Below are 23,410 nucleotides of genomic sequence, written 5' to 3'. Positions count from 1 at the left end.
CGTGGTAACATTACCAAACAGGAAAATGAAAATAAAAGCAAACCGTAGTTGGAGTTCTATCAGGATTGGTATGATACATTTATTTGTGACACTGAAGTAATTTTACTTTCCCAGGGATAAATAATCTTGTTTGTGTTCTTTGTTTAATACAATGCTCTTTGACAACATATTCCAAAAGTATTGTTCTCCAGCAATAGAATTTAACAATATAATTTTTTTTCTATTTAAAAAAGACAACATGTTTACATGTTGTTTTAGCAAAATTAATCCTCGAATCTACGATCTTAAGTCACTGTAATGCTGGAGCACACCCACATGGCTTCCATTCTCCATTCTTCTAACTATATACCATTTTGTTTACATTTCTGACAGTCTACAACTTGATGACACTATTATTACTTTCCACAGTGTCTGCTTTCTGTATGTATGATCATAAGAAACCTACATTATTTATTTTTACAAAATTATTCCACCACTTAGTAGAAATGAAGAATTTTCTTTGGAACTATTAATGATCCTTTGTTGAGTAAAAACATAAGTGAGAAACATTAACTCATTATTCCCAAATTATTATAGTTTTTATCATCACTGTTTTAGAATAAAAATAAGAAGCATCCCAACTAAATAAGTAGTTGCCAAAAAGCCAGAGACAGGTAATTCTGATCATTTTATTATGAACTTACCCATATTTGATCATTCTCTGACTTCATTTATTACTGAGAAATAGTATATTCTTCTTATCTTGTGGACTTTCCCACCAATCACATCTTCCTTAGAATTACAAACTCTGCTCTTCTCCTATTTTTATAAATATTTGGGTTCTGAGGCAGAAAAGGCCCAGCATAGGTCTTTTAAATGGCCGTTTGTTTTAATGCCATTTTTGGCACTAAAATTCAAGTTAGGATAATTTTAATCAATGATCTTTCAATAAAATCTGGTATTAGCTGTCAACAATAGTATTCTGTCATCTCATGGAAGTTAAAAAAAAAAACTTGCCATGCTTATTTCGGAGTCTGACATATATAAAACACTAATTTGAATGTCACAGCAGAAAGCTTTGAAATCTGTAATATTCAAATTTTGGCATCAGTGTGTCCTGCCAAAATTCCCCCTGTGAAAACCAATGAACAGCCTTTGGTTCTGTACAATGAAGACAGAGTTGGTTTCAAAACCAGTTGCCTCTCACTGACTGCTGTACAAAGGACATTCTGGGGAGTGGTCAGTAAAGACAGCGGTCATTTCTAAATGCCAGTGCTTCCCAGCGTCTCCTTCCCTTCTGCGTGGAATGAAGTCTGAGAGCACGGACTGGTGGGTCATTCAACCCACGAGGGCCTGGAAAGGTTTCAAGAATAACAGAGGTCATGTAATTGCCAAAAGAGCATTAGCCACTCAATCATAATGGATAATTAAATGACCTACATGATTCCTGAAATAGCTGCTCTATATTTGGTCTATTACTTGCGTCCCTCAAGATAAGCTACTTGTCTGGTCTGCTTTGACCCGCAAAAGTCCAACCTGTGCCTGGAAACTAGCTGCATGCTTCTATTGCTTTGAAACCCCACCAGACTATGCTTTCAGGAGGACACACATAAAAAAATCAATCTTGTATCCCTCTCCCTATTGTGCTCTCTGGAATACAAATGACTAAAGCAAAGAAAAAAAAAATTAGTGAATCCTTGGCTTAGATCTTTGAGAGAATATAAGAAAAAAGAAAGAAAGAAAGAAAGAAAGAAAGAAAGAAAAGAAGCATATAAAAGAATGCTACGATGATTCCTTTTTAAAAGTTTTCCTCATATGCTTGAGAAGAATTTAAAGATTATAAAGTTTGAGATATTTATTTTGTAGGTTACAGGAAGTTATTAAATCGCCATTGAATTGCCTAGGTTGCATTTTTATGGTGCAGGCTATTGGACTCTTTACTGACCTAGATTTTGAGTCTATATAGACAGTAAGCTGCCTCTCAAAAATTCACAACTGTTCACAATAAAAGTAGCAAAAATATCGCTCAGGTTTTCATATCTCTGAATAGTTTAATTCAGTACACCACTTGACTAGAAAATATATGCAAACAGGACCCAGCTGCATGGAATATCAAAATTATACTTGAGGGTTTGCTTCTTTGTGACGGGGAAGGCTCTGCCTGTGGCCCTAGTGACTACAGGTCTAGCAACACTACAGAAAAAGGCAGGAGACAAGGAAGTAGAAGACAACCCTACAATAACAGCACCCGACAGAGATGTGAGGGACAAAAGAGCTAACATTTAAATACCCTTGAGGCTAGTAGGATTTTTTCGTTTCCACAGGAAATTATGTGGCTTGAGGCTACCGGCTACCCTGGTCTCTTACTAGTACATGAATGGCTTATTAAACCTAGAACATATCTGTTTTAGTTAACTTCAGGGTAGGGAGGGGGTAAAGGGGGAGGAGAGAACAAAATGTACTTAAATGCTGAATTTTTTCTCCAGGCTGAATGCCTTTCATCCAATAAGACATTCAAAGCAGTGACCCAGCAAATGGATTGCAGAAGCAATCTTCCGTCCCGGTGCCACATTATCATTCCTGTTCAGTATTCTCCAGGAGATATCTCAATCAGCTGTGTGTAAGTGACAACGCAGCCCATTGCTGGGTTAATTAAACATTTGACTTTACCACCCTCCCCGTCATTAAGCAAATAAAAACAGATAATTCAAATTGCACTTCATCCTCAGGGTACACAACACACATGTCAAAATTAAGAGAGTCCAAGGCCTCCGGGGAATTCTGTTGAAGCTATAATCAGTTTAAATCTTATCTGGTTTATCAATTATTCTATTGATTAAACCAAAGCGATTATACACAACTCCTCTGCCACATGGGATCGATGTCAGCAGAGCAAGAAAATAACTCCAGGAGGTTCCAAACTGATTTTAAAAGCGACCAACAGACAGACCAATAGTAGTCGATTATTACATACCAGTGATCCATACACTGAAGAGCTGATTCTTAGTTTCAGGCAGTGAAGTGAACTGTTTCCAATCGCTCTGTCCCACTGATATACCTTACAGTTGGTGCAGTAGATTTATGTTGTGGAAGACCAACATATATTCCAGTGATTTAAGCAAAAACCAGCACTCTCAGAAGCTGAAAGATATTTTAGAAAAGACTGGCTGGCCCCTAACTCTTTAAAAAGAGGGAGGGAAAAAGCTCTAGCAGAGAAAACTAAAACCTTTTTAATTTCCTTTCCTATGTATACGTGGCCAATAACATTTAGGGATGAAAGGGACATACTTGAGACTAAATTCTTCAGAAATTCTCATGAAAACCCAGATATTCCAGTCCAAAAATGGCATTATTTCAGAAAAACAGACTCACAAAGACATCACAAAGACCTTATCAAAACCAGTCATGACTTCTTTTATTAATTCCAAGGGCAACTGAGCCATGTCTTCAAATAAAATGTCGATAACTAAGTTCTAACATGGAGCTTCTACCAGAAAATGTAACCACGATTTAGCTGTCCCCTGTCCAATTCATTGTGTACTATCCTTCAAGTTTCCAGGACCCTCACACCTCAAGGCCATGCCCTTCTGTATATGAGAAAAGCAGTAATAAAACCTTGGAACAACGATGGGAGAGGAGGACTTCGATCCTCCACACCTGAGTCTGTGCACTGGCCATGCTCTTCAGAGAGGAGATGTGTGCACTGCTACGCTGGCACTGCAAGTGCATTCAACCAGAAATCAACTTATCTCCTTCAGATTTTTTGTTTTCAGGCAGACTAAGTAAGAAAACTGCATTAGCATGCTGTATTCCACACCCACCACTAGAAACACTGAGGGTGCTATTTGTAATTGTGTTCTTTTTAAGAGGTTTGTTCTCTGCAGCTGTTTTCTGCTTGCAGTGTATTTTGTGTAATCAGCACATCATCATAAATACATTGGCTGTTCCCCTGAGGGTAGCTGTCAGTGTTTAATTTACAGAACAACCTGGCCAATGTGAATTGTAACACTCTAGCACTATGGCAAGGAGTTACCACACTCTGTGAAAAACAGGTTTCTATGAATTTTTATATCAAGAGCTCGTCCCAGGACAATTTTAGGTTTAGAAATACTGTTTAAGAGAAGTATTTTCTACCTTGAATGGAATAAACTCATTGATAGCAGAAGACTTGAAGTTAACTCCCAAACCCTAAGCAGGCTCTACCAAAGGTAGAGAAGAATAGAGAAGCATCTCCCAGCCGCAGGAGGCTCTGTAGCAAATGTCATCTCACTTTAAACTACCTGTAGAGCTGCCTAACCCACCAGTGGTCCCTGAAAGGGTATGTAAAGGAAAAAAAATAAAAATAAAAATAAAAATAAAAAATAAAAAAGAAAGAAAGAAAAAGGAAAACCATTCAAGAGATGCACTGATGACACGTGTGTCGCTCTTTTCTGCTGGCATGAGCTTTACTGGATATGATAATAAACACACTACTTTTCTTGGACTATTAAGCCTAACAGTTAACTCAATGAATGGGGGAAGGGAATGAAGAGAATCAGTATTGACAGTAATATCCCCTTATATGCACAATAGCTTGTATATAGGTTCTCAATAAATGTCTAATGAGTAACCAAAAGCTCCTTGAGGCCAGGGTCTGAATCTTAATTTATGCCCAATACTTTGTAAAATACCTAGCAAATACAGGTAAGTTGAGTGGAATTATGGCCATGTTATCCGTAGGATTTAGAACTACATATCAGAGTTAAAGACCAGTCTGGTCTACAGAGCTAGTTCTAGGACAACCAATGCTATACAAAGAAACGCTGCCCTGAAAAAACTAAAACCAAACCAAACCAAACCAACCAACCAAACAAACAAAAGAAATGAAAACAAAAATATAGGCTAAGATGTAGAAAGCAGGGGGCTGGAGAGATGGCTCAGTGGTTAAGAACATTGGCTGCTTTTCCAGGAGCTGGGTTCAATTCCCAGAACCCACATGGCCGCTCACAAGTCTCTGTAACTCCACTTGCAGGCGATCTGGTACCCTCACACAGACATGCATGCAGGCAAACACCAATGCATGTTAAAAAAAAAATGTGTGTGTATGTATATGTGTGTGTGTATGTATGTATGTATGTATGTGTGTGTATGTGTGTGTGTGTGTATGTATGTATGTATGTATGTATGTATGTATCTTTAAAAAGTGGAGCACAGTGGAGAAAGGCATCTGTCAATCTCTGGGATGCATGCATATGCACATACACATATGCACCCCCTCTACATATGTATAGTCAACACAATATTGGCATATTGAAATAATAATGAAGAACATAGAAAAAAATAAAAATTTTCCTGTGTTTTATGCTTTAACTGTAAAAAAGGTTTTGAAAGGTCAAAAAGGCACCTGGCAGCACATTCCATATATCCAGTGAGTATCATATATGAACATATCTATGTGTCCTTCTGTTGAGCGCTTCTACAAGTTAGACTATCTAGAGTTAAAAGGAACCAAAAGATGGTTCATAATTTTTTTTTTTTTTTTTTTTTTTTTTGAGATAAGGGTTACTGTATGTAACAGCCCCAACTGGCCTGGAACTCATAGAGACCCGCCTGGCTCTGCCTTTTGAGTGCTGGGATTAAAGGTGTGGGCCACTACTCCGGATGTGGTTTGTCTTCTACTGCTTTTCCTGCTGCATAGAATTACACTGCATGATACCTTTACAAATTATTAAATTGTGCTAGGTGTGGTGGCAAATGCCTGCAATCTTAGCACTTAAGGGTAGAAGCAAAGGAATCAAGAATTTAAGGATAGTCTCAGCCACTACAGTGAGTTCAAATCGGCTGGGATGACTGAGACCCTGCCTCACGTAAACAAACAAACAAACAAACGAAAGCTTTACATTGTGACTAACAGATTCTTAGGGAAAAAAGCCTCTTCACTGTGGAGGATTTCAAACACACCCAAACTTATATTAAAATTATATTTAAATCATCTAGTAGCTAAATTTCCTATAACAATTTTTCATTTTATGTAGGCAGATTCCATTTTATGGATGCAGATTTCATAACTTCTTTGGTTCTTTTGTTTTGTTCTGAGAAATGGCCTCATGCCCAGGCTGGTCTCAATTACTCCCATCTAAGTAGTGGAATTACAGGCATGTGCTATGCCCAACTCACTGCATCTTTAAATTTACTGATTGCCAAAAGTATTCCTGACTACCAGGAAAGAAATTATATTTATGAATACAAAATTATGCTATGACAATATATGCATGTAATTTATTTCTATATTTTTGACACATACAAGGCAAAAAGAGAAAAAAACATGACATAATCATTTTTTTACTGATTAAAGGTTAGAAAATTTTAATTCAGTTGAATAATTACTTTTGTTCATAAAAATTCCTTGTCTAATATAATACATCTTAATTCTAAGAAATTAATCAGATTCTTTTTCCCTCAACTCATAATTATAAAATATATGCTAGGATCTTTTGAACTAACCAGGATGGGGTTAGACTGAGGTCACGCTAGATCAGATGACTACCTTCTCTTCCCTGGAGACCATGTAGTAGTTCCAGAGGCTGCCATTAGATAGCAGCACAGTACACACGATCAGTCATATCTCTTACAGTCTCTCCTAGTAAGGCTGGAATTATCTCAGTTACACACACACACACACACACACACACACACACACACACACACACACACACACACACACTCGCTCTCTCTCTCTAATTCAATTAGTGCAGTCGACAACTCCAGAAAAAGAGTAATTCAATTAGTGCATTGTGGAGCTCTACCATACCTCTAAGCAGATGTTCCCCATCTTCAGGAACTGGAGTTAGGTTTCAAATACCTGCATGACTTAGATACTCCACTACATTATATCGTTTATCAAAGTGCTTACATATGCTTTTCTGGCTTCAGAGAAAAGGTGAGGAAACAAAAAAGGTTCCTAACATCTCCATAAAGAAATATGAAATTTTAGGCTGCAGTAATTAAGTTACATTTTCTAAATTATATTTATAACAAAATGCACCCCAGCACTCAAAAAGCAAGATGTCGAGTATGAGGCAGGCTGGGTTACAATGTAAGAGTCTGTCTCAAACAAACAAACAAACAAACAAACAAACAAACAAACAAACCAAGAGGAAAGCCCTCCCACCACAGCCCAACTCTACCTCGTTACACTCTATGGAGCCACACTCCCAGGCCTATTACTAGCTACTGTTGGTTTTTTTTTTTTTGATAGATAAGAGTTTTTTTTTTTTAATTTATTCTTGTTACATCTCAATGTTTATCCCATCCCTTGTATCCTCCCATTCCCCCCCCCCCCCATTTTCCCATTATTCCCCTCCCCTATGACTGTTCCTGAGGGGGATTACCTCCCCCTGTATATTCTCATAGGGTATCAAGTCTCTTCTTGGCTACCTGCTGTCCTTCCTCTGAGTGCCACCAGGTCTCCCCCTCTAGGGGACACATTTGACCATAGCTACTGTTTTTTGCAGCGGTGTATTTAGCTATGAATTCTACATTGTGAGGAAGGCAATGTCAAGATGAGGGTGTGTTCACAAGGAAGGACAAGCAGAATGGTGATCCCAAAATAAGGCTATAAAAAGGACAGACATGATGGTTGGTATCTTCCAAAGAAACAACAGAATCAGAAACACTCCACATGGGAAACAGAAGATAAAGCAGCCTGACAGCTCTCAACACATAATGACTTTTGTCATTCCGAATCTAGGCAGATCAGCCCCAGGACCCTCCATCCCTCAGCTCCCAGCAAAGCACGGGAATCTCAAGAACAGTATAGAGGGCTCAGTGTCTGCATGCAGCATAGACACCTCCTCCCAGACACTCATTTCTAGATTACTTAAAGCCTAGTAAAATGTAACTGTCATGCATGTAGTTGCCATTCAGTGGTGCTTAAGGAACAACACAACAACAACAACAACAACAACAACAACAACAATCTGTTCAGTACACATCTCAGGCCTAACTACATTTTCTGATCCCAAACTGGCTGACTCTGCAAATGCAAAAACCCAAGGACATAGGGGGTGGGGACAACTGTGTAAGAAAAACAGAACAATTACTCTATATTACCACAAAACACAGAGTCGAGAACAGTAAATGAACAAAAGTTTGACTTCTTGAAGCAAATCTTTCTAATACACCAAACAAAGAAAAACAAACAAACAAAAACAAAAAACAAAACAAAACAAAAACCAAAAAGCCTCACTGAATCCACTTCTCCCATGTGAGTAGAGATCAAGCAGAGATTAGATGACCCTGACAAAAACACATCACAAAGAACACCTGTGTTAGGAAACATGTGACACATTGTCCTCTTCAGTCCTTTTCAATACCGAAATTCCATAGTTTTGTGGGTACTCTGATTTTTTTTTTCTTATGAGCTAAGCCTGGAATAAAAGTAATAAAACTAATTCTCACACAAGTGTGATGGTGTGAAAGCCCACAGCATGTGAGCAGTTTTTAACTAAAGAATTAATACTATACTACAGAAGGAAATTTGTAGCGTCTTTATATTAGATTCATTTCTTACATCTCAGATTTTTTTAATGCTATTTTTAAAAAATGTTTTTTTTCCTCTCATCCTCTGGAAACTTATAAGCAAATGTCAAATCAATATTTGTGTTTTAAAATTACAGAAGAGCCACGTTTGATGGTGCATGCCTTTAATCCCAGCACTAGGGAGGCAGAGGCAGGTGGATTGCTGTGAATTCCTGGCCAGCCTGGTCTACAAAGTGAGTCCAGGAGAGCCAAGGCTACACAGTACACAGAGAAACCCTGTTTTGAAAAACCAACCCTCCCAGGTTCCCCCACCCCCCGAAAACTACAGAGGAATATTTAAAAACAACAGTACCTAGTTCTAACTATCTTTGGCTTGGGTCTTACTTTCTCAGCACTCTATTCCTAAAAATAGTATGTAACTCTGGATATGACAGAGCAGAGCTTTATTTAGCAAATTCTACCTCCTGTCTCCCATCAAAACCTCAAAACGGGAACTAACAGCTATTAGGAGGATATAGTTCAGTGTAGAACGCACGAGCACGCACAAGGTCCTGCCTGGGGCCAATGCCCAGGACCTCCACTTTAGTTCTGGAGCAGGAGAGATGACTCAATGGCCAAGAGCACTGGCTGCTCTTGCAGAGGACCCAGGTTCAGTTCCCAGCACCCACAAGGTGCCTCACAACTGTCTGTAACTCTAGTTCTAGGGGATCCAACACCATCTTGGCCTGCATGGGTACTGTGCTCACATGTCGTACATATACATATACATACACAGGCAGAATACTGAAGGAAGCAAAACGGTTGTTTGGTTGGTTGTTCGAGACAGGGTTTCTCTGTGTAGCTTTGGCTGTTCTGGACTCATTTCATAGACCAGGCTGGCCTCGAACTCAGAGATACACCTGCTTCTGCCTCCCAAGTGGTGGGATTAAAGTCCTGTGCCACTATGCGAAGCTAAAATAGTTCTTAAACAGTACTATAAAATACAGATTTTGCACATTAAAACATTTTCTTACTACAATGTCAGTCTTTGATGACTTCACCGTGTGAGTAATGTTGCAGTGCTGGAAGCTTGGGCTGATGAGACAGCTTCACTGGGAAAGGCGCTTCCCAGGAAGCCTGATAGGTCCCACCATGGAAGGAGGCAACACCATGGCGAGCTGTTCTCTGACCTCCACACACATGCCACTACACACAAATAAACTGAATTCAGTTTTTAAAGAATCTAAGCAATCAGTTCATCAATAGTAAGTTAATTGGTATCTGGGCAGCAACATCGCACTACAGTCATCATGTGGGTATCAAACAATTTCACTGTCCGCTCACACCTGCCCACCACAGCTTTCCTGACTTGTGGCCTGCACAGACACAGAAGTGAGACTTATGTGACTTGTCCTTACGATGAGGTTCTCCATAAACCCCAATATTCACATACTAACTCAAGTTTGACCTCACAGCGTGTGTTTCTGCTCGAGTGTTAGGTTCATTTTGCTCTATGGGCACCACTTTCTCTTTAACATTGTCCCTTTTTACGTGGTTAAGGCAGCTACTTCCAACCCTATGAATGGAAGAGGACAAATAGGGGAGAAAGGAATGAACTGCGAACACCTCAAACAAGAAAGGTTGCTTAAAAAACTAAGTGTCACATTCTGACAGTTCAATATTTCATGACCAATACAAGGAATGTGCAACGACACTGCAACTTTAAATCTTTCCCTCTATGTCAGTCTCTCTCTCTCATTGTAATGCCAAAGGGAACAGCAATCAGAGTGGAGATGTTCAACGTGATAGAGGTCAGGACACCATCGGATCAACGTACCAGAAACACGACCTTGTTTATTTTTTTCCACAGTGTTATTGTTTACAGGGTGCTTTGCTCATGTACCTTGTGGTTCTTAGCTAAAAGATGAAATTACAGCCCAGGATGAAAGCGCTCAGGCACACATCCAATTTGTGTTTCCATCTCAGAAAACAAAAAGCTTCTAAGGCCCTCGGGCTGCCATTCAAACTTGGAGGCTGACATTTTTAACAGCATGAACCAGAGAACAGCAGAGAGAATGATCTAATGCATTTCTGACTTGTCAATCAAAGATCTCACCTCTGCTGTCTTGTAAACAGTTGGGGGCCATCTAACTACATTCATAAACCTAGGGAAAGCTTACTGCCAGCTGGGGTGCTGGAAGTGCACGCTCTGGCTTCTACACCAAAATCATGATTCAGTTTTATATTCTCACTGCAAATAGTGCACAGGCACATTTCCAGGACTACTGAAACAGAACCAGAAGAGGGAATACAAAAGAGATTTTGGTCAAATACTGTTATTTTCAAGCTGTTGAAATCCTGTATCCATCTTATCCTCATTTTACTAATTTCTCTCAAAGGACTACACTATGCTACAGTTGATATGCTTAAAAAATTAACAACTTGCCACTTAAAAAAAGCTAGGGGAAATACATTAATATTAAACTAGAAATGTCCCTATGGCTTCCTATCAGTACAGAAACTGATAGAAAACAGTGACTTAAGCAAAAGGTAGAAACTACCTTAGCAACACAGCAGCTTCACTTTGATTAAGCTAATGAGAAACTTTCATTAAATATAAAGCTTTTGGTGCTTATAAATAAAGTTTTACATTTACTAGTTTGAAATGGTGAGTACATTTATATATAACATGAAAATATAAGGAGATTACTAACTCCTTGTGTTTTCACTTGTTTATGACTATATGGATCAACATATGCAAAAAATAAGATCCAATCAAGCTAAGATTTGAACTTGGTACTTAAGGCTCACGTACTAAAGGAACACCAATTCTTCATGCAGATTTTCCAGGGCACTGAATTCCAACTTAATTCATACCAAGACACAGACACCAGCTCTTCACTGTATATCTAAGGATGTAAAGGCAGTTGACAGATAACCCAGCAGGAAAAGATACTGCAAAATCCTGCCCCTGCATTCCAAATAACTATTTCAAAATATAATAAATCTGGTCTCTTGAGAACTGCATGTGAGAATGTAGAAAAGCACACATCTATTCAGTATCATGCTCGGAGAAAAAGCAAAACCCATGTGCACCAGCTCAACAGTAAAGTCCTACAGTTCTTAGGGTCCTTTGAAGCTACAGTCAAGAGTGTACACTCTTGGTTTGCTCACATGCTTGCCTGTTGATTTTAAACAAAGCATTCTTAAAACACCCAGTAAATGATAAAGATAGGGCATCTGAATACTGCCTACCTCTCAAGATTATTTACCTGGACAGTCCACATATCAAGTCTTGAAACTAACACAAAGAAGGAAGGCAAACAATAAATACCACCACATGAAATAGACCAGGAGTGAAGGAATAGCCCAAAGAGAGCACACAGACAACTATGTCCTCTATCAGCAAAAACAAAGATGGAAATATCAAGGGTCTTAGAATATAAAGAAAGTAACAATGTACCTCTCTTCAGAGGATACAGATGAGTCTAAGTGCCCACTGCAAAAGCCTACTGCTTACTTAGGTAGGGCACCTCCAAGAGCTACCATCGCCCTCTACCGTCAGCTCCATTCCTGGCATCACCTGCCTGTCTACCTAATCCCTTCTGCATTATAGGTACCAAAGCCCCATTCCTGGCATCACCTTCTGCATTATAGGTACTGACAGAGTTAAAGCAGTTGAGGGAAAAATCCACTATTATTCAAAATATCCAATCTAAGAAATAAATAATTTGTGAAGACCTTTCTTTTCTCATATCTATCCTGAATAAAAATGTTTCAAGGAAATCTGATTTGTCTCACAAAATTTTGGCATTCTAAACATGAGGTAGTTATACGCTATCCCATATATGAACATTAGCTATACATGGACATGTCAAAATACTCAGCGAGAGAGGAATGTGTTATTAATAAAACTCGAAATATAAAATAATTCAATAACCAAGCAAGCAGCTGGAAAGACAACCATCCCAAGACATCACTTCTCCAATATATAGATTATTTCCAAGATAAGGCAAAAATGTAGCAAACCCAGGTCATTTCTACTTTTTACACTTAAAAGTATACATAAAAGATGAAAGTACAGAAGCTTAATACTAGATTTTAATGTTATCAATAATATTTTTAAAACACAATTTCACTTTTTAAAATAATTTTGTGTTTTACTCACATGCCCATCTGTGTGTGCGCGCACACACACACTGGGGAGGGGTGTCTGGTATCAGCCTTCTTACCTCTCTCACAGAACTTGCAACCACTCTGGTGGCCAGAAGCTTCAGCTATCCCTCTGCCTCCACTGCTTGGGTTACAAGAGGCTACACACAGGCACACGTGGCTATCTCAGGGTGCTGTGATTTGAATCCAAATTCTTGCCCTCTGAGCCATCTCCTCAGCCCCTCACTTTAAAGACATGATCTTCAAAAATATATTCCTAACATTTCACAAATAATGCTTTAAAACTGGACTTAAGGCTAAAGGATCACTCTCCGTCAGCATGATGATTTTTAACTTTTCTCCAGCCTGATGCTCATCACATTCAGCACCTTAATTTTACTAAATTCTTTTACAAAGTAAGGATGAACTGCAATGAAAGAGTCAAATAATTGTCCAAATACACACTGCTGCAAAGATACAAATGTGATACCATTGAAACTGAACTGTTAGTTGGCTGGCAGTGTTGGTCTTTAATAGCCTGAAATGTGCATTTGTTCATGAACAAGAGTCCAAATTCAGTATACAGAATCCAACTCAGAGGGGATCGTCATAGGGAGTTGTAAGAAAGCCAAATATATAAAATTTGAGGACTTCCCATAAATCAGACATGGCATGTTTCTTTTCTCTGTGCAAATGTGTGATGTTTGGAATGACTGTTTAATCATCATGATTTTTTCTGCTGAGAGCATCTGTATATATGTACGTGAGGGGCTACTAGCAACACAACGCTTCTTGTCTTACCCCGGATTTGTTAGTGGATAGGTTTTTTTTCAAATGATCTTAAGTCTGTTCATTCATTAATTCAACAAAAGTATGAAATATTACGTTTGACAATGGGAGAATAAATGAACAAAGCATAGTCCAGCCTTCAGAGAATTCAGTCTAGCGGAAGACAAAAGGCACAGACAATCAGATCAGCACAGTCACGCTATGGCAGCACACCACTGCTGCTGTGCATTCTGGGCACAAATGTGTGACTGAAAGGGAAAGGAGTACAGATTTGGAAAGGATTTTTTTTCCTTCATTTAAAAAAAATTTTTTAATTTATTCAGATTACAACCCAACTGCTATGCCCTCACTTGTATCTTCCCCTTCCCCCTCCCTCCCTCTTTCACACTATACTCCTCCCCTAGGCCTGTGACAGAAGGGCACCTCCTCCCCCACCATATGACCACAACCTATCAGGTACATCTCATCTAGACAGCCTGTTTCCCCTTGCTCTGAGTGCCACCAGGCCTCCCCACCAAGGAGAAGTGGTCAAATAGGTCAGAGGCAGTCCCCGCTCTCCATACAACTGTGGAAAATGTGCTGCTGGAAAGGCTTGTGTCCTGTCTCAACCGGAGCTCAGCCTCTTTACTTGTTTATTTGTGTGTGTGTGTGTGTGTGTGTGTGTGTGTATTAATTTACTTTACATTCTGCTAGGAAGTTCCCCTCCTCTCCCCTTCCCCTGTGCATGGTCCATCCCTTTCTTTTCAGAGAAGGGGAGACTTCCCACGGTTCAACCCGCCTTGGCATATCAAGTAAGACTGGGCCATCTTCTTCTATTGACGCTAGATGAGGCGGTCCAGTTAGGAGAAAGGGACCCAAAGGCAGACACAGAGTCAGTAACATATAGAAAGTGTGTTAAGCTTTTAAAATTACTGTTGACTTTTAATTAAAACTAGAAAAGGCACTGGTGGTGAATTGGTTCAGAATTATCTGCTAGTTTAATTCAAAGCTGTTATAAGACAAATGAAAACTTGAATTTTCTTGGTCCTGATACCCAAGTCAGAAGGTTTAAACACACACACACTGAGTTATATAAATATTTTTGAGGCAGGATCTCATGTATTTCAGACTGACCTCGAACTTGCTATATAATAGCCTTAGGCTAGCCCTAAACTCATCATACCACTGATTCTTGAGTGCTGGGATTACACACAAGTCTGCAGTCAAGTCTGGCACTTCTTTTTTAAACTTTATGTCTCTATATAAGCCAGACAGTCTTCGTCTTCCTAAGCTTTAAACAAAGCATAACAACGAATGCAGAAGCATATATGAAGATTCATCTGGTAGAGTGTGGTGGCACACACCTTTAGTCCCAGCACTGGAGAGGCAGAGGCAGGCGGATCTCTGAATTTGAGACCAGCTTTGTTTACAAAGCGAGTCCAGGACAGCCAGGGCTATTGCACAGAGAAACCCTGTCTCGAAAAAAGAAAAAAAGAAAAAAGAAAATTGATCTGTGTTTAATTATTCCAGATATTAGATGTATACAGTTTTTATTAAAATGTCCGATCTATTAATGTGACGTAAGTTTTTGTTAGTGTTGCTATGGGGATCAATGTAAGCCAGGCTGCTTGAAACGTGCTGTGCATCCAGACTGATCTTGAACTTATGATCCTCCTGCCTCCAATGCGAGACCACTGAAACTGAAGGTGTGCACTTCCATATCCTGGCTTACCATAATTATGTAAAATAAGTTAACAATATTTTTCCTCTTCCCTTTTCAAACATAGTAAATATTGGTAGAAATAAGCCACATGCATGAAACTAGATTAGGGTCCCTCAATAATTTTTAAAGAGTACAAATTGCCCTTACCTCTCTAAATTAGTAAAACTGCTAGGTAAGGTGGCACAGGCCTGTAATGTCAGCACTTTGGAGGTAGAGGTAGGAGGATTGGTAGGTCAAGGCCAGTCTAGGCTACCTAAGACCTTTTCTCAAAATAAACAAAAAAACAACCAAAAGAAATGATTAATTGGGCTGGAGAGATGGCTCAGAGGTTAAGAGCACTGACTGCTCTTCCAAAGGTCCTGAGTTCAATCCCCAGCAACCACAGGCTGGCTCACAACCATGTATAATGAGATCTGGTGCCCTCTTCTGGTATACAGGCAAAACACTATATACATAATAAATAAAAAATCTTAAAAAAAGAAAGAAATGATCAATTACTGAGATGATCCTTCTACAGCAACAGCGATAAGCATCTAACCAGGTCAAGCCTTTGCAGCACTTTACTACTTATGACCCCTGAGTCCTAAGTGACTAGGGGATCAGTAGCTTCTCAGTAAGTTTACAATGTTCTCTGTAGTCTCTGGAATAGCTGTTGAGCTGTGGGGGACAGGTAGTGATGGTGGTAATGCACCCAAGCCATACCTGTCCTCTGGGCTTTTGCCCTAGTCCGTTCTCAGTCTTTCTCTTTGTTTAAATGATTCCCACGTGTCTTCGATCCTCAACATGGGTTGCCTGCGCTAATGTGTTTTATTTGTGGTGTTAGAGATAGAACCCAAGGCCCTGTGCACACTGAGTAGATGCTCTGACCACTCAGCTGTAACACTAGTCAGGTCCCCTTCCATACAGTCCTATGATTCCCCACACATTTTCTTTGTAGAATCAATTAGTTTGGGGGGAAATTATGCCTTTGGGATTATGTGGCTACATAGCTCTCCTGCTCATTTCACAATGGAATATAAATATAAAAATCATACTTCTACATTCACAAAGATAGTTCTACATTCGTAGGTCTCATTGCATTCTCAAAACAGGTTATGACACCTATGTAATGAAGAATTAACCTTGTTCTTAGAGAAATCTGGCCTTTGCCCTTGGTTACCAGGAAGTCGTCTCCAGGCTCCTTGACTTCTTGCTGATAGAAGTGTGTCTGTTTGCCTAGGGACTTCAGATGCTGGTAGCACAATCTATATTGAGAGCATGAAACCACACCAACAGGAGATAGGGACTAAAGGCTTCAGTGTGGCCTACAGGAATAGTCTGGAGACTAAAGGCTAGTCACGCAGGCAGTAAGCAAATAACTGTCAATAAATATGGTTTTGGGGGTTGGTATATATTACCATACATGTGCCTGAGAGGCTACAAATACCATCCATGGTTCCATGGAAAGAGGTGATTAAAAATTCTACATTTAACTTTTCTAGGATTTTTTTTTTCCTATGTGCCTCTTCTGGCTTTTTGCTTTCTTTCTTTTTATTTTTTATTCTTTTGATTTTTGAGACAGGGTTTCTCTGTGTAACCAGCTCTGATTGTCCTGGAACTTGCTCTGTAGTCCAGGCTGGCCCTGAACTCACGGAGATCCACCTGCCTCTGCCTCCCAAGTGCTGGGATTAAAGACTTGTACCACCACTGCCTTAGGGCTGGATAGATGGGTCAGTGGCTAAGAGAACTGTTGTTCCTGGGTTTCATTCCCAGAACCCATATGGTGGTTCACAACCATCTGTAAGACCAGTTCAAGGGAGTCAATACTCTCTTCAGGCCTCTGCAAGCACTACATGCATGTGGTACATAGACATATATGCAGGCAAAACACACACCACATAAAATAAACTAAATTCTTTGTGTGTGAGAATATGTATGTGTGTGCATGAGAGGGGGAGGGGAGGGGAGGAGGGAGGGAGGGAGGGAGGGAGGGAGAGAGAGAGAGAGAGAGGAAGAGAGAGAGAGAGAGAGATATCTCCAAGGACAACACTTGAGGATTAAGTTCTTTCCTGCCATCTTATGGAATCTAGGGATTGAATTCAGGTCATCAATCTATACTTAAGTGCCTTACTCACTGAGCCATCTTCTCTGGTCCATGGATGTCTCTTTTGGTTAAGTTTAACCTGTATCCTTTCCCTATTAATAAACTGTACCACTGTTTTCATTAAGTTCTTTGAATATTTCAAACAAATCCTCATGCCTGAGAATGGCTGTGGAGCCCTAAGTGGCCTACAACAAGGACACCTCTCAAGAGCTATTCCCTGAGACTTTATAGACTGGCTGAACTCAGATGCAACTAAGTAAAAGCAGGAGTTGAGTAGGATGTGGTGGTGCATACTTCTAACTCCAGGGTGTGAAGGCGGAGGCAGGAAATGCTAGAGCTCCAGGGCAGCCTGGGTTATAAAGTGCTATTCTGTCTCAAACAAAATGGTAACAAAACAAGAACAGAAAACTAAAAAACATCCCTATTCGGATCTAGCCAATGGACAGCACATTCTCCACAGTTGTGTGGGGAGTGGGAACTGCCTCTGACATGGACTCTGGTGTTCCCTATTTGACCACTTCCCCTTGGTGGGGAGGCCTGGTGGCACTCAGAGGAAGGAGAAGCAGGCTATCTGGATGGTGGAAGAGGAGGTCCCTTTCTGTCAGAGGTCTAGGGGAGGGGAATAGGGTGAAAGTGGGAGGGAGGGGAGAAAAGGAAGACACAAGTGAGGGGATAAGAATCAGGATGTAAAAAAAAAAAAAAAAGAATCAGGATGTAATCTGAATAAATTATTTCTAAAAAGAAAAACCCCTCAAAAACAACAATAGGTTAGACTCTGAGTTCTTTAAGTCAGTACCTTCCTTGGCCTGATACATTAATTAAAACCAAAACCAAACAAACAGAAAACACCTTAATATGATAATTCATTCTGGGGTGAACTGACACTCTCAGGATATCATGTACTCTCTAACAAAGCACCAATGTATATGAAGCAGCAACTATTAACATGTTCCCAGTCATGTCTACAGTTGCCATGTAACGATGTAGAAAAGGAACATGAGAGTAAAACAATTTGTTCAAGATCACACTACTAGTGACTGTGTGGTTTGAATGAAAATGGCCCCCCCCAGGGCCATAGGGAGTGCACTATTAGGGGGTGTGACTTTGTTGGAATAAGTGTAGCCTTGTTGGAAGTATGTCACTGTGGTGGACTTTGAAGTTTCAGAAACTCAAACCGGGAGGCCCAATGTCACTATCTCTTCTTGCTGCCTGCTGATCCAAAAATAGACCTCTCAGCTACCTCTCCAACACCATAGCTGCCTATGTGCCGCCATGCTTCCCTCCGTAACAGCCCCAACTATTATCAGAGTTGTGTAGTCATAGTGTCTCTTCACAGCAATAAAAACCCTAACTACAACAGTGACAAAGTATTTAAAATGATTTACCTACTTTGAAGAGTCAACATGTGTTACTATTTCAGAGTACAAGCAAGGGAAGATTAACATTAAACTCTAAAAAGGAAAATGAAAGCATGACTATTGATAAAAACAGTCTCTGAAGACTAGTAACTGTCAGCACTTAATTCCGTTTTTCCATACTTAATCGTGGGTATGTAAACTTTGTTACACCTTGTCTGTGAATTTCCTCTGAATAGATGGAACTACATAGGTTAAAAACAACTTGGAAAATAGCTAGACATGTGGCTCACTCCTGCACAGGCACACACACATGCACACATAAGTGCACCCACAGACAGACAGACAGACAGATACACACACACACACACACACACACACACACACACACACACACACACGCATGCACACACCAACGCGCGTGCGTGTGCGCGAAAGCACAAACATTAAAATACGAATTTGGGGAGCTGGAGAACTTAATGCTCTTTCTAAAAGACCTGAGTTCAGGTCCCAGAACTCATGTTTGGTGGCTCTAGTTATTTGTACACAACTTCAGGGAATCCCATACCCTCCTCTGGACTCTTTGGGCACCTGCACACACATTCCCATAAATAAAAATAAAATATACCTAAATGAAAAAAAGACCATTTTTAATATTGTTATAAAATGCTAAACACAAATTCCAAATACCTTTAATGGCCAGACAACTGCCAAAAAACCAATCATGCACAATGCCCTAATCCATGAGTTACAAGCATTGAGTTCTTTCTTTTATCCTCCTCTACAATGCGCCATTTTCTTCTTCTACAGCTTCCCTTACATTATGGAAAGGACCTCTTGACCCCTAAGAAAGACTGAGAAGAGCTAGAGTCCATCAGTACATGTAAGACCAACTGGAGCGCTTCAAAATGAACACTATCTTCAGCATTCCCATTCTGAAACTAGACACTGTAAGATACAATTACACATAATTCTGATAAGTGTGCGTGTATGCATACAGACGCATGATTAGTAGCATAGTAACCCAGGCATTCTGAACATAGCAGTAATCATAAGAAAAACATAAGATGTTTGTGCATCTGATTTCAATTACCTAATTGCTTGATTTGGTTTTTTTGTTTGTTTGTTTTTTGGTTTTTCGAGACAGGGTCTCTCTGTGTTAGCCTTGGCTGTCCTGGACTCACTTTTGTAGACCAGGCTGGCCTCGAACTCAGAGATCTGCCTGTCTCAGCCTCCCGAGTGCTGAGTTTAAAGGCGTGTGCCACCACGCCCGGCTTGATTTGGTTTATGTAGGCCCACAGAAAACAATACATTCTGAAGTGCTATTTAGACTATTAGTATCATACTTCTATAAGATCTGAAACCCACTGTCAAGTTGTGCTATATCCATTGTGGCAAACCAATTATGATAAAGATGTTTTAAAAGTTGATAAATCTGGGTCTACATTAAAAGTTAGTCACTAAAGAAATACTGAGTGATGTGAAATACAAGCCATATAAAGGAGAAGAGGTGGATGCAAGTAAAGTATAGGAAAGAAGGAAGGACGAGCTAATGAACTGGATTACCCCACACCACCACCAATAACCCACAGAGACAGAGAAAGTACCTGGAAAGCTGTGAGTGCGCCAGTCCCTGGGTTATACAGGCATCGCAGCGAAGGCATGCTGTCCGCCAGGCTGGAGCAGCCCAGCCACAGAGACCTGGGCATAGAGCACTGCAGAGAGAGGACAACTATGAGATGTGACAGTATGAGACAGGACGGCACCGATGACAGGGATTTTCAAGGGCTGGTTGAATGCAGTATTCAGGCTGTAGCTGGCCTTTATGATAGAGAACTGGGGAGGGGTGAGATGTAGTTGCACTATGTAGCCTTGGCTGGCCTGGAACTTGCTAGGTAGACCAGGCTGGCCTCTGTCTCCCAGCAAATGGGAGAAACACAGTACATGGTGGTTTCTAACCCCAGAGAAAAGGAACACTATAGCCAAAAGGCAAAAAAGAGAGAGAAAAAAAACAAAAAACAAAAAACTTATAGACCCCAAAACCAAGTATGTCATAAAATTTCTGTCCCCATTTATCTGTGGAAACACCTGAACTAGGAAACCTACTTCCTAATTATGATTCTCCTTTTTGAACTTTAACTATCTTCTATAAATTCACTATAAAGTGAAATGCTATACAGACTAAGCAGAAAAAAAGAGACCTTTGTGGTAGCATTACAATATTAAGAATGGTAAATTAAGAAACAAAATACCACTGGAGAATGTTTTTTAAAAGGAAGAGAAAAGGCATTGTATCCCTAGGGCTGTGACAGCAACTAATTCTGCATAGTTCCCACATGCTTTATGTATCCTGTTAGTCTGTTATTCATTAACCACAATGCACAGTTAACCATAGCAGCTGCCTCTTCATCTTTCCAGATGGACTAAAGGGGGTGGGGCAATAAACAATCCAAACAGAAAACAGGGGAAGAAAAGTAGGGACCTTGAAAGTCCTGGCATTAAAACCATCAGCAAGCAAAGTATGGAAGAGAACACAATGTATTCAATAGCCCAAAAGTAACAAATCTAATGACACCGAACACTGTTGGCATTGTGCTTTGAGGCAGCCTGAGGGGAGCAGTTTTTACGTGTGTGTGTGTGTGTGTGTGTGTGTGTGTGTGTGTGTGTGTGTGTAGAGGTCAAGGGTTAACCTTGTTTGAGATGAAGTTTCTCACTAGAACCTGGGACTCGCAACTTGCTCATTAGACTAGGCCTGCTGACCAGCAAACCCCAGGGATCCTCCTGTCTCTGCCTTACAAGGGCACATCACATGCTAGTTTGGGCTTTGTTTGGTTTGGTTTGGTTTGGTTTGGTTTTTTATGGATATTGGAGATGGAACTCAGGTCCTCATGCTTGCCAGGCAAGCACTTTACTGAATGAACCATCTCCTCAAGCTCTGCTTAGTTTTATAAGATATACATATGGCAGAATGGCCCCTATATTCGTGTTTCTCCAAAAATAACCCAGGATGAAGTTTTGCCCACTAACTTGAGCACTATGATAGCTTAGTAATAGCTAACATGGTAAATAACAAATTATACTCAATGAATACATATTTTAAAATAGAGAAGTTATTTTTTACAAGAAATAAAATTTTTTAGAACGTGAGATAATGTTCTGGTTCTTGTACTTCTTTAAATAATTAGTAGAAATTAATAATGGGATACAAGGTATAGTATTTCCTAGTCACATTATCTATCATCATGTAAGGATAACAGTTGCTTAGAACTCAAAACATGATCCACTCTAGACTCAGTCTTACAGCTCGTTTCCTCATTTTACAGTTAAGTACTTGTCATTCATTCTCAGGAATTTAGAAACTAGGACGGAAAGTGGGGATCCATACCTACTGCTTCCTCGAATTCTTCCTCCTGCAGTCATCATCCCTACACCATAGAGGGGTGGGAGACTTCAAAGGCTGCCCACTAAAGGCGGCACCAAACAGTGCAACAGGCCAACAGTAGCCTTACCCCAAACTGCCGCAGCAGTGAGCTGTAGTCATTTACTCCAGTTTCCTCACCTCGACCTACAACCCATTTTACAAACAGCTAAATGAATGCTTGTCTTCAGTGTTGTGCTATCCAATTCACAATGGCTCCCCAAGCTGTATGCATGAACCGCAAGCACCCTATCTATCTGAGCTCCTCTGTCTGCCTTTACAGCCCATCTTCACTGTCTGCCCTTGTGGCTGGCTCTAGCACTCTATCTGGTTAACTACTTTGATATTCTACTCAAATGCTTCTCTGTGCACTAACACGTAAATTTGTGATTCTGGTACTCTTTATTCCTACCATCTATACTGAACTCTTACCTCTGTGTCTCCTGGACACTATATTTACTAATTTCAGTCTCTTCCAGCTGGTCTGTACTTGAAATACTTACATTGGGAGAAAAGCAACAGAACAAAGGGGGCAGTTAAGAGGAGTGTTTCAAAGTCTGAGACTCCCTGCCCTGCACTGAGGCACCAATAATGCTTTCTTTACTGGGGCTGGAGAGAAGGCTCAGCCATTAAGAGTACTGGCTGCTCTTTTAGAAGACTTGGGTTCAATTCCCAGAACCCACATGACTGTAACTTTAGACCCAGAGAACATGATGCTTTCTTCTGGCCCACACTCATGGTGCACAGACATGCAGGCAGGCAAAACATCCATACACACAAAATAAAAATAAAATCTCAAAAAAAAAAAAATTTTTTTTTTTTAAAGATCTGGGTATGATAGCGCACACCTTTAATCCCAACACTTGGGAGGCAGAGGCAGGTGGATCTCTGTGAGTTCAAGACCAGCTTGGTCTACAAGTGTGTCTAGGACAGTCAGAGCTACACAGAGAAACCCTGTCTCGGGGGAAGAAAGAAAGGAATGCCAGGCATGGTGGCACACACCTTTAATCTCAGCACTCGGGAGGCAGAGGCAGGCAGATTACTGTGCGTTTGAGGCCAGCCTGGTCTACAAAGCGAGTCTAGGACAGCCAAGGTTGCACAGAGAAACCCTGTCTCGAAAAACCAAACACCCCCCAAAAAAAAGAAAAGGAAAAAGAAAGAAAGAAAGGAATGGAGGAAGGCTAGCTAGTATCAGTGAGGCCAGAAGAGTACCTCACATGTTTCCTCCTATCCAGACTGGTCTACAAATCGAACTCCAGGCGAGCTAAGGTTACATAGTAAGATCCTGTTTCAAACAACACAATACAAACAAGAAAATGCTTCACTACAATTATTTTCATAAGTAAGTTACATTAAGTTTTTCTTAAGGTTAATGTTTTACATTTTATTCAGTAAGTATTTATGGAATGTCTTTCTTGTTATGGGCACAACAG

At 40.2% G+C, this 23,410-nt stretch overlaps 1 protein-coding gene across 6 annotated transcripts in view; it reads right to left on the bottom strand.

Annotated features, from left to right (window-relative positions):
* The window catches only part of Btrc (beta-transducin repeat containing E3 ubiquitin protein ligase), a 170,183-nt gene that overhangs the window by 93,537 nt on the left and 53,236 nt on the right, over window positions 1-23,410 (bottom strand). For 4 of the 6 annotated variants that reach the window (XM_051146661.1, XM_051146663.1, XM_051146662.1 and 1 more), the window contains one exon: window positions 20,167-20,274. The exons of the other annotated variants lie outside the window; for them this stretch is intronic. In XM_051146661.1, coding sequence (XP_051002618.1) covers window positions 20,167-20,274 — 108 coding nt within the window. The remainder of the gene's footprint in view (window positions 1-20,166; window positions 20,275-23,410) is intronic. 6 annotated transcript variants of the gene reach the window in all.

The sequence above is a fragment of the Acomys russatus genome, chromosome 5 (genome assembly GCF_903995435.1).
Source record: "Acomys russatus chromosome 5, mAcoRus1.1, whole genome shotgun sequence".
Lineage (NCBI taxonomy): Eukaryota > Metazoa > Chordata > Mammalia > Rodentia > Muridae > Acomys > Acomys russatus.
This window is presented reverse-complemented; position numbering and strand designations above follow the sequence as displayed.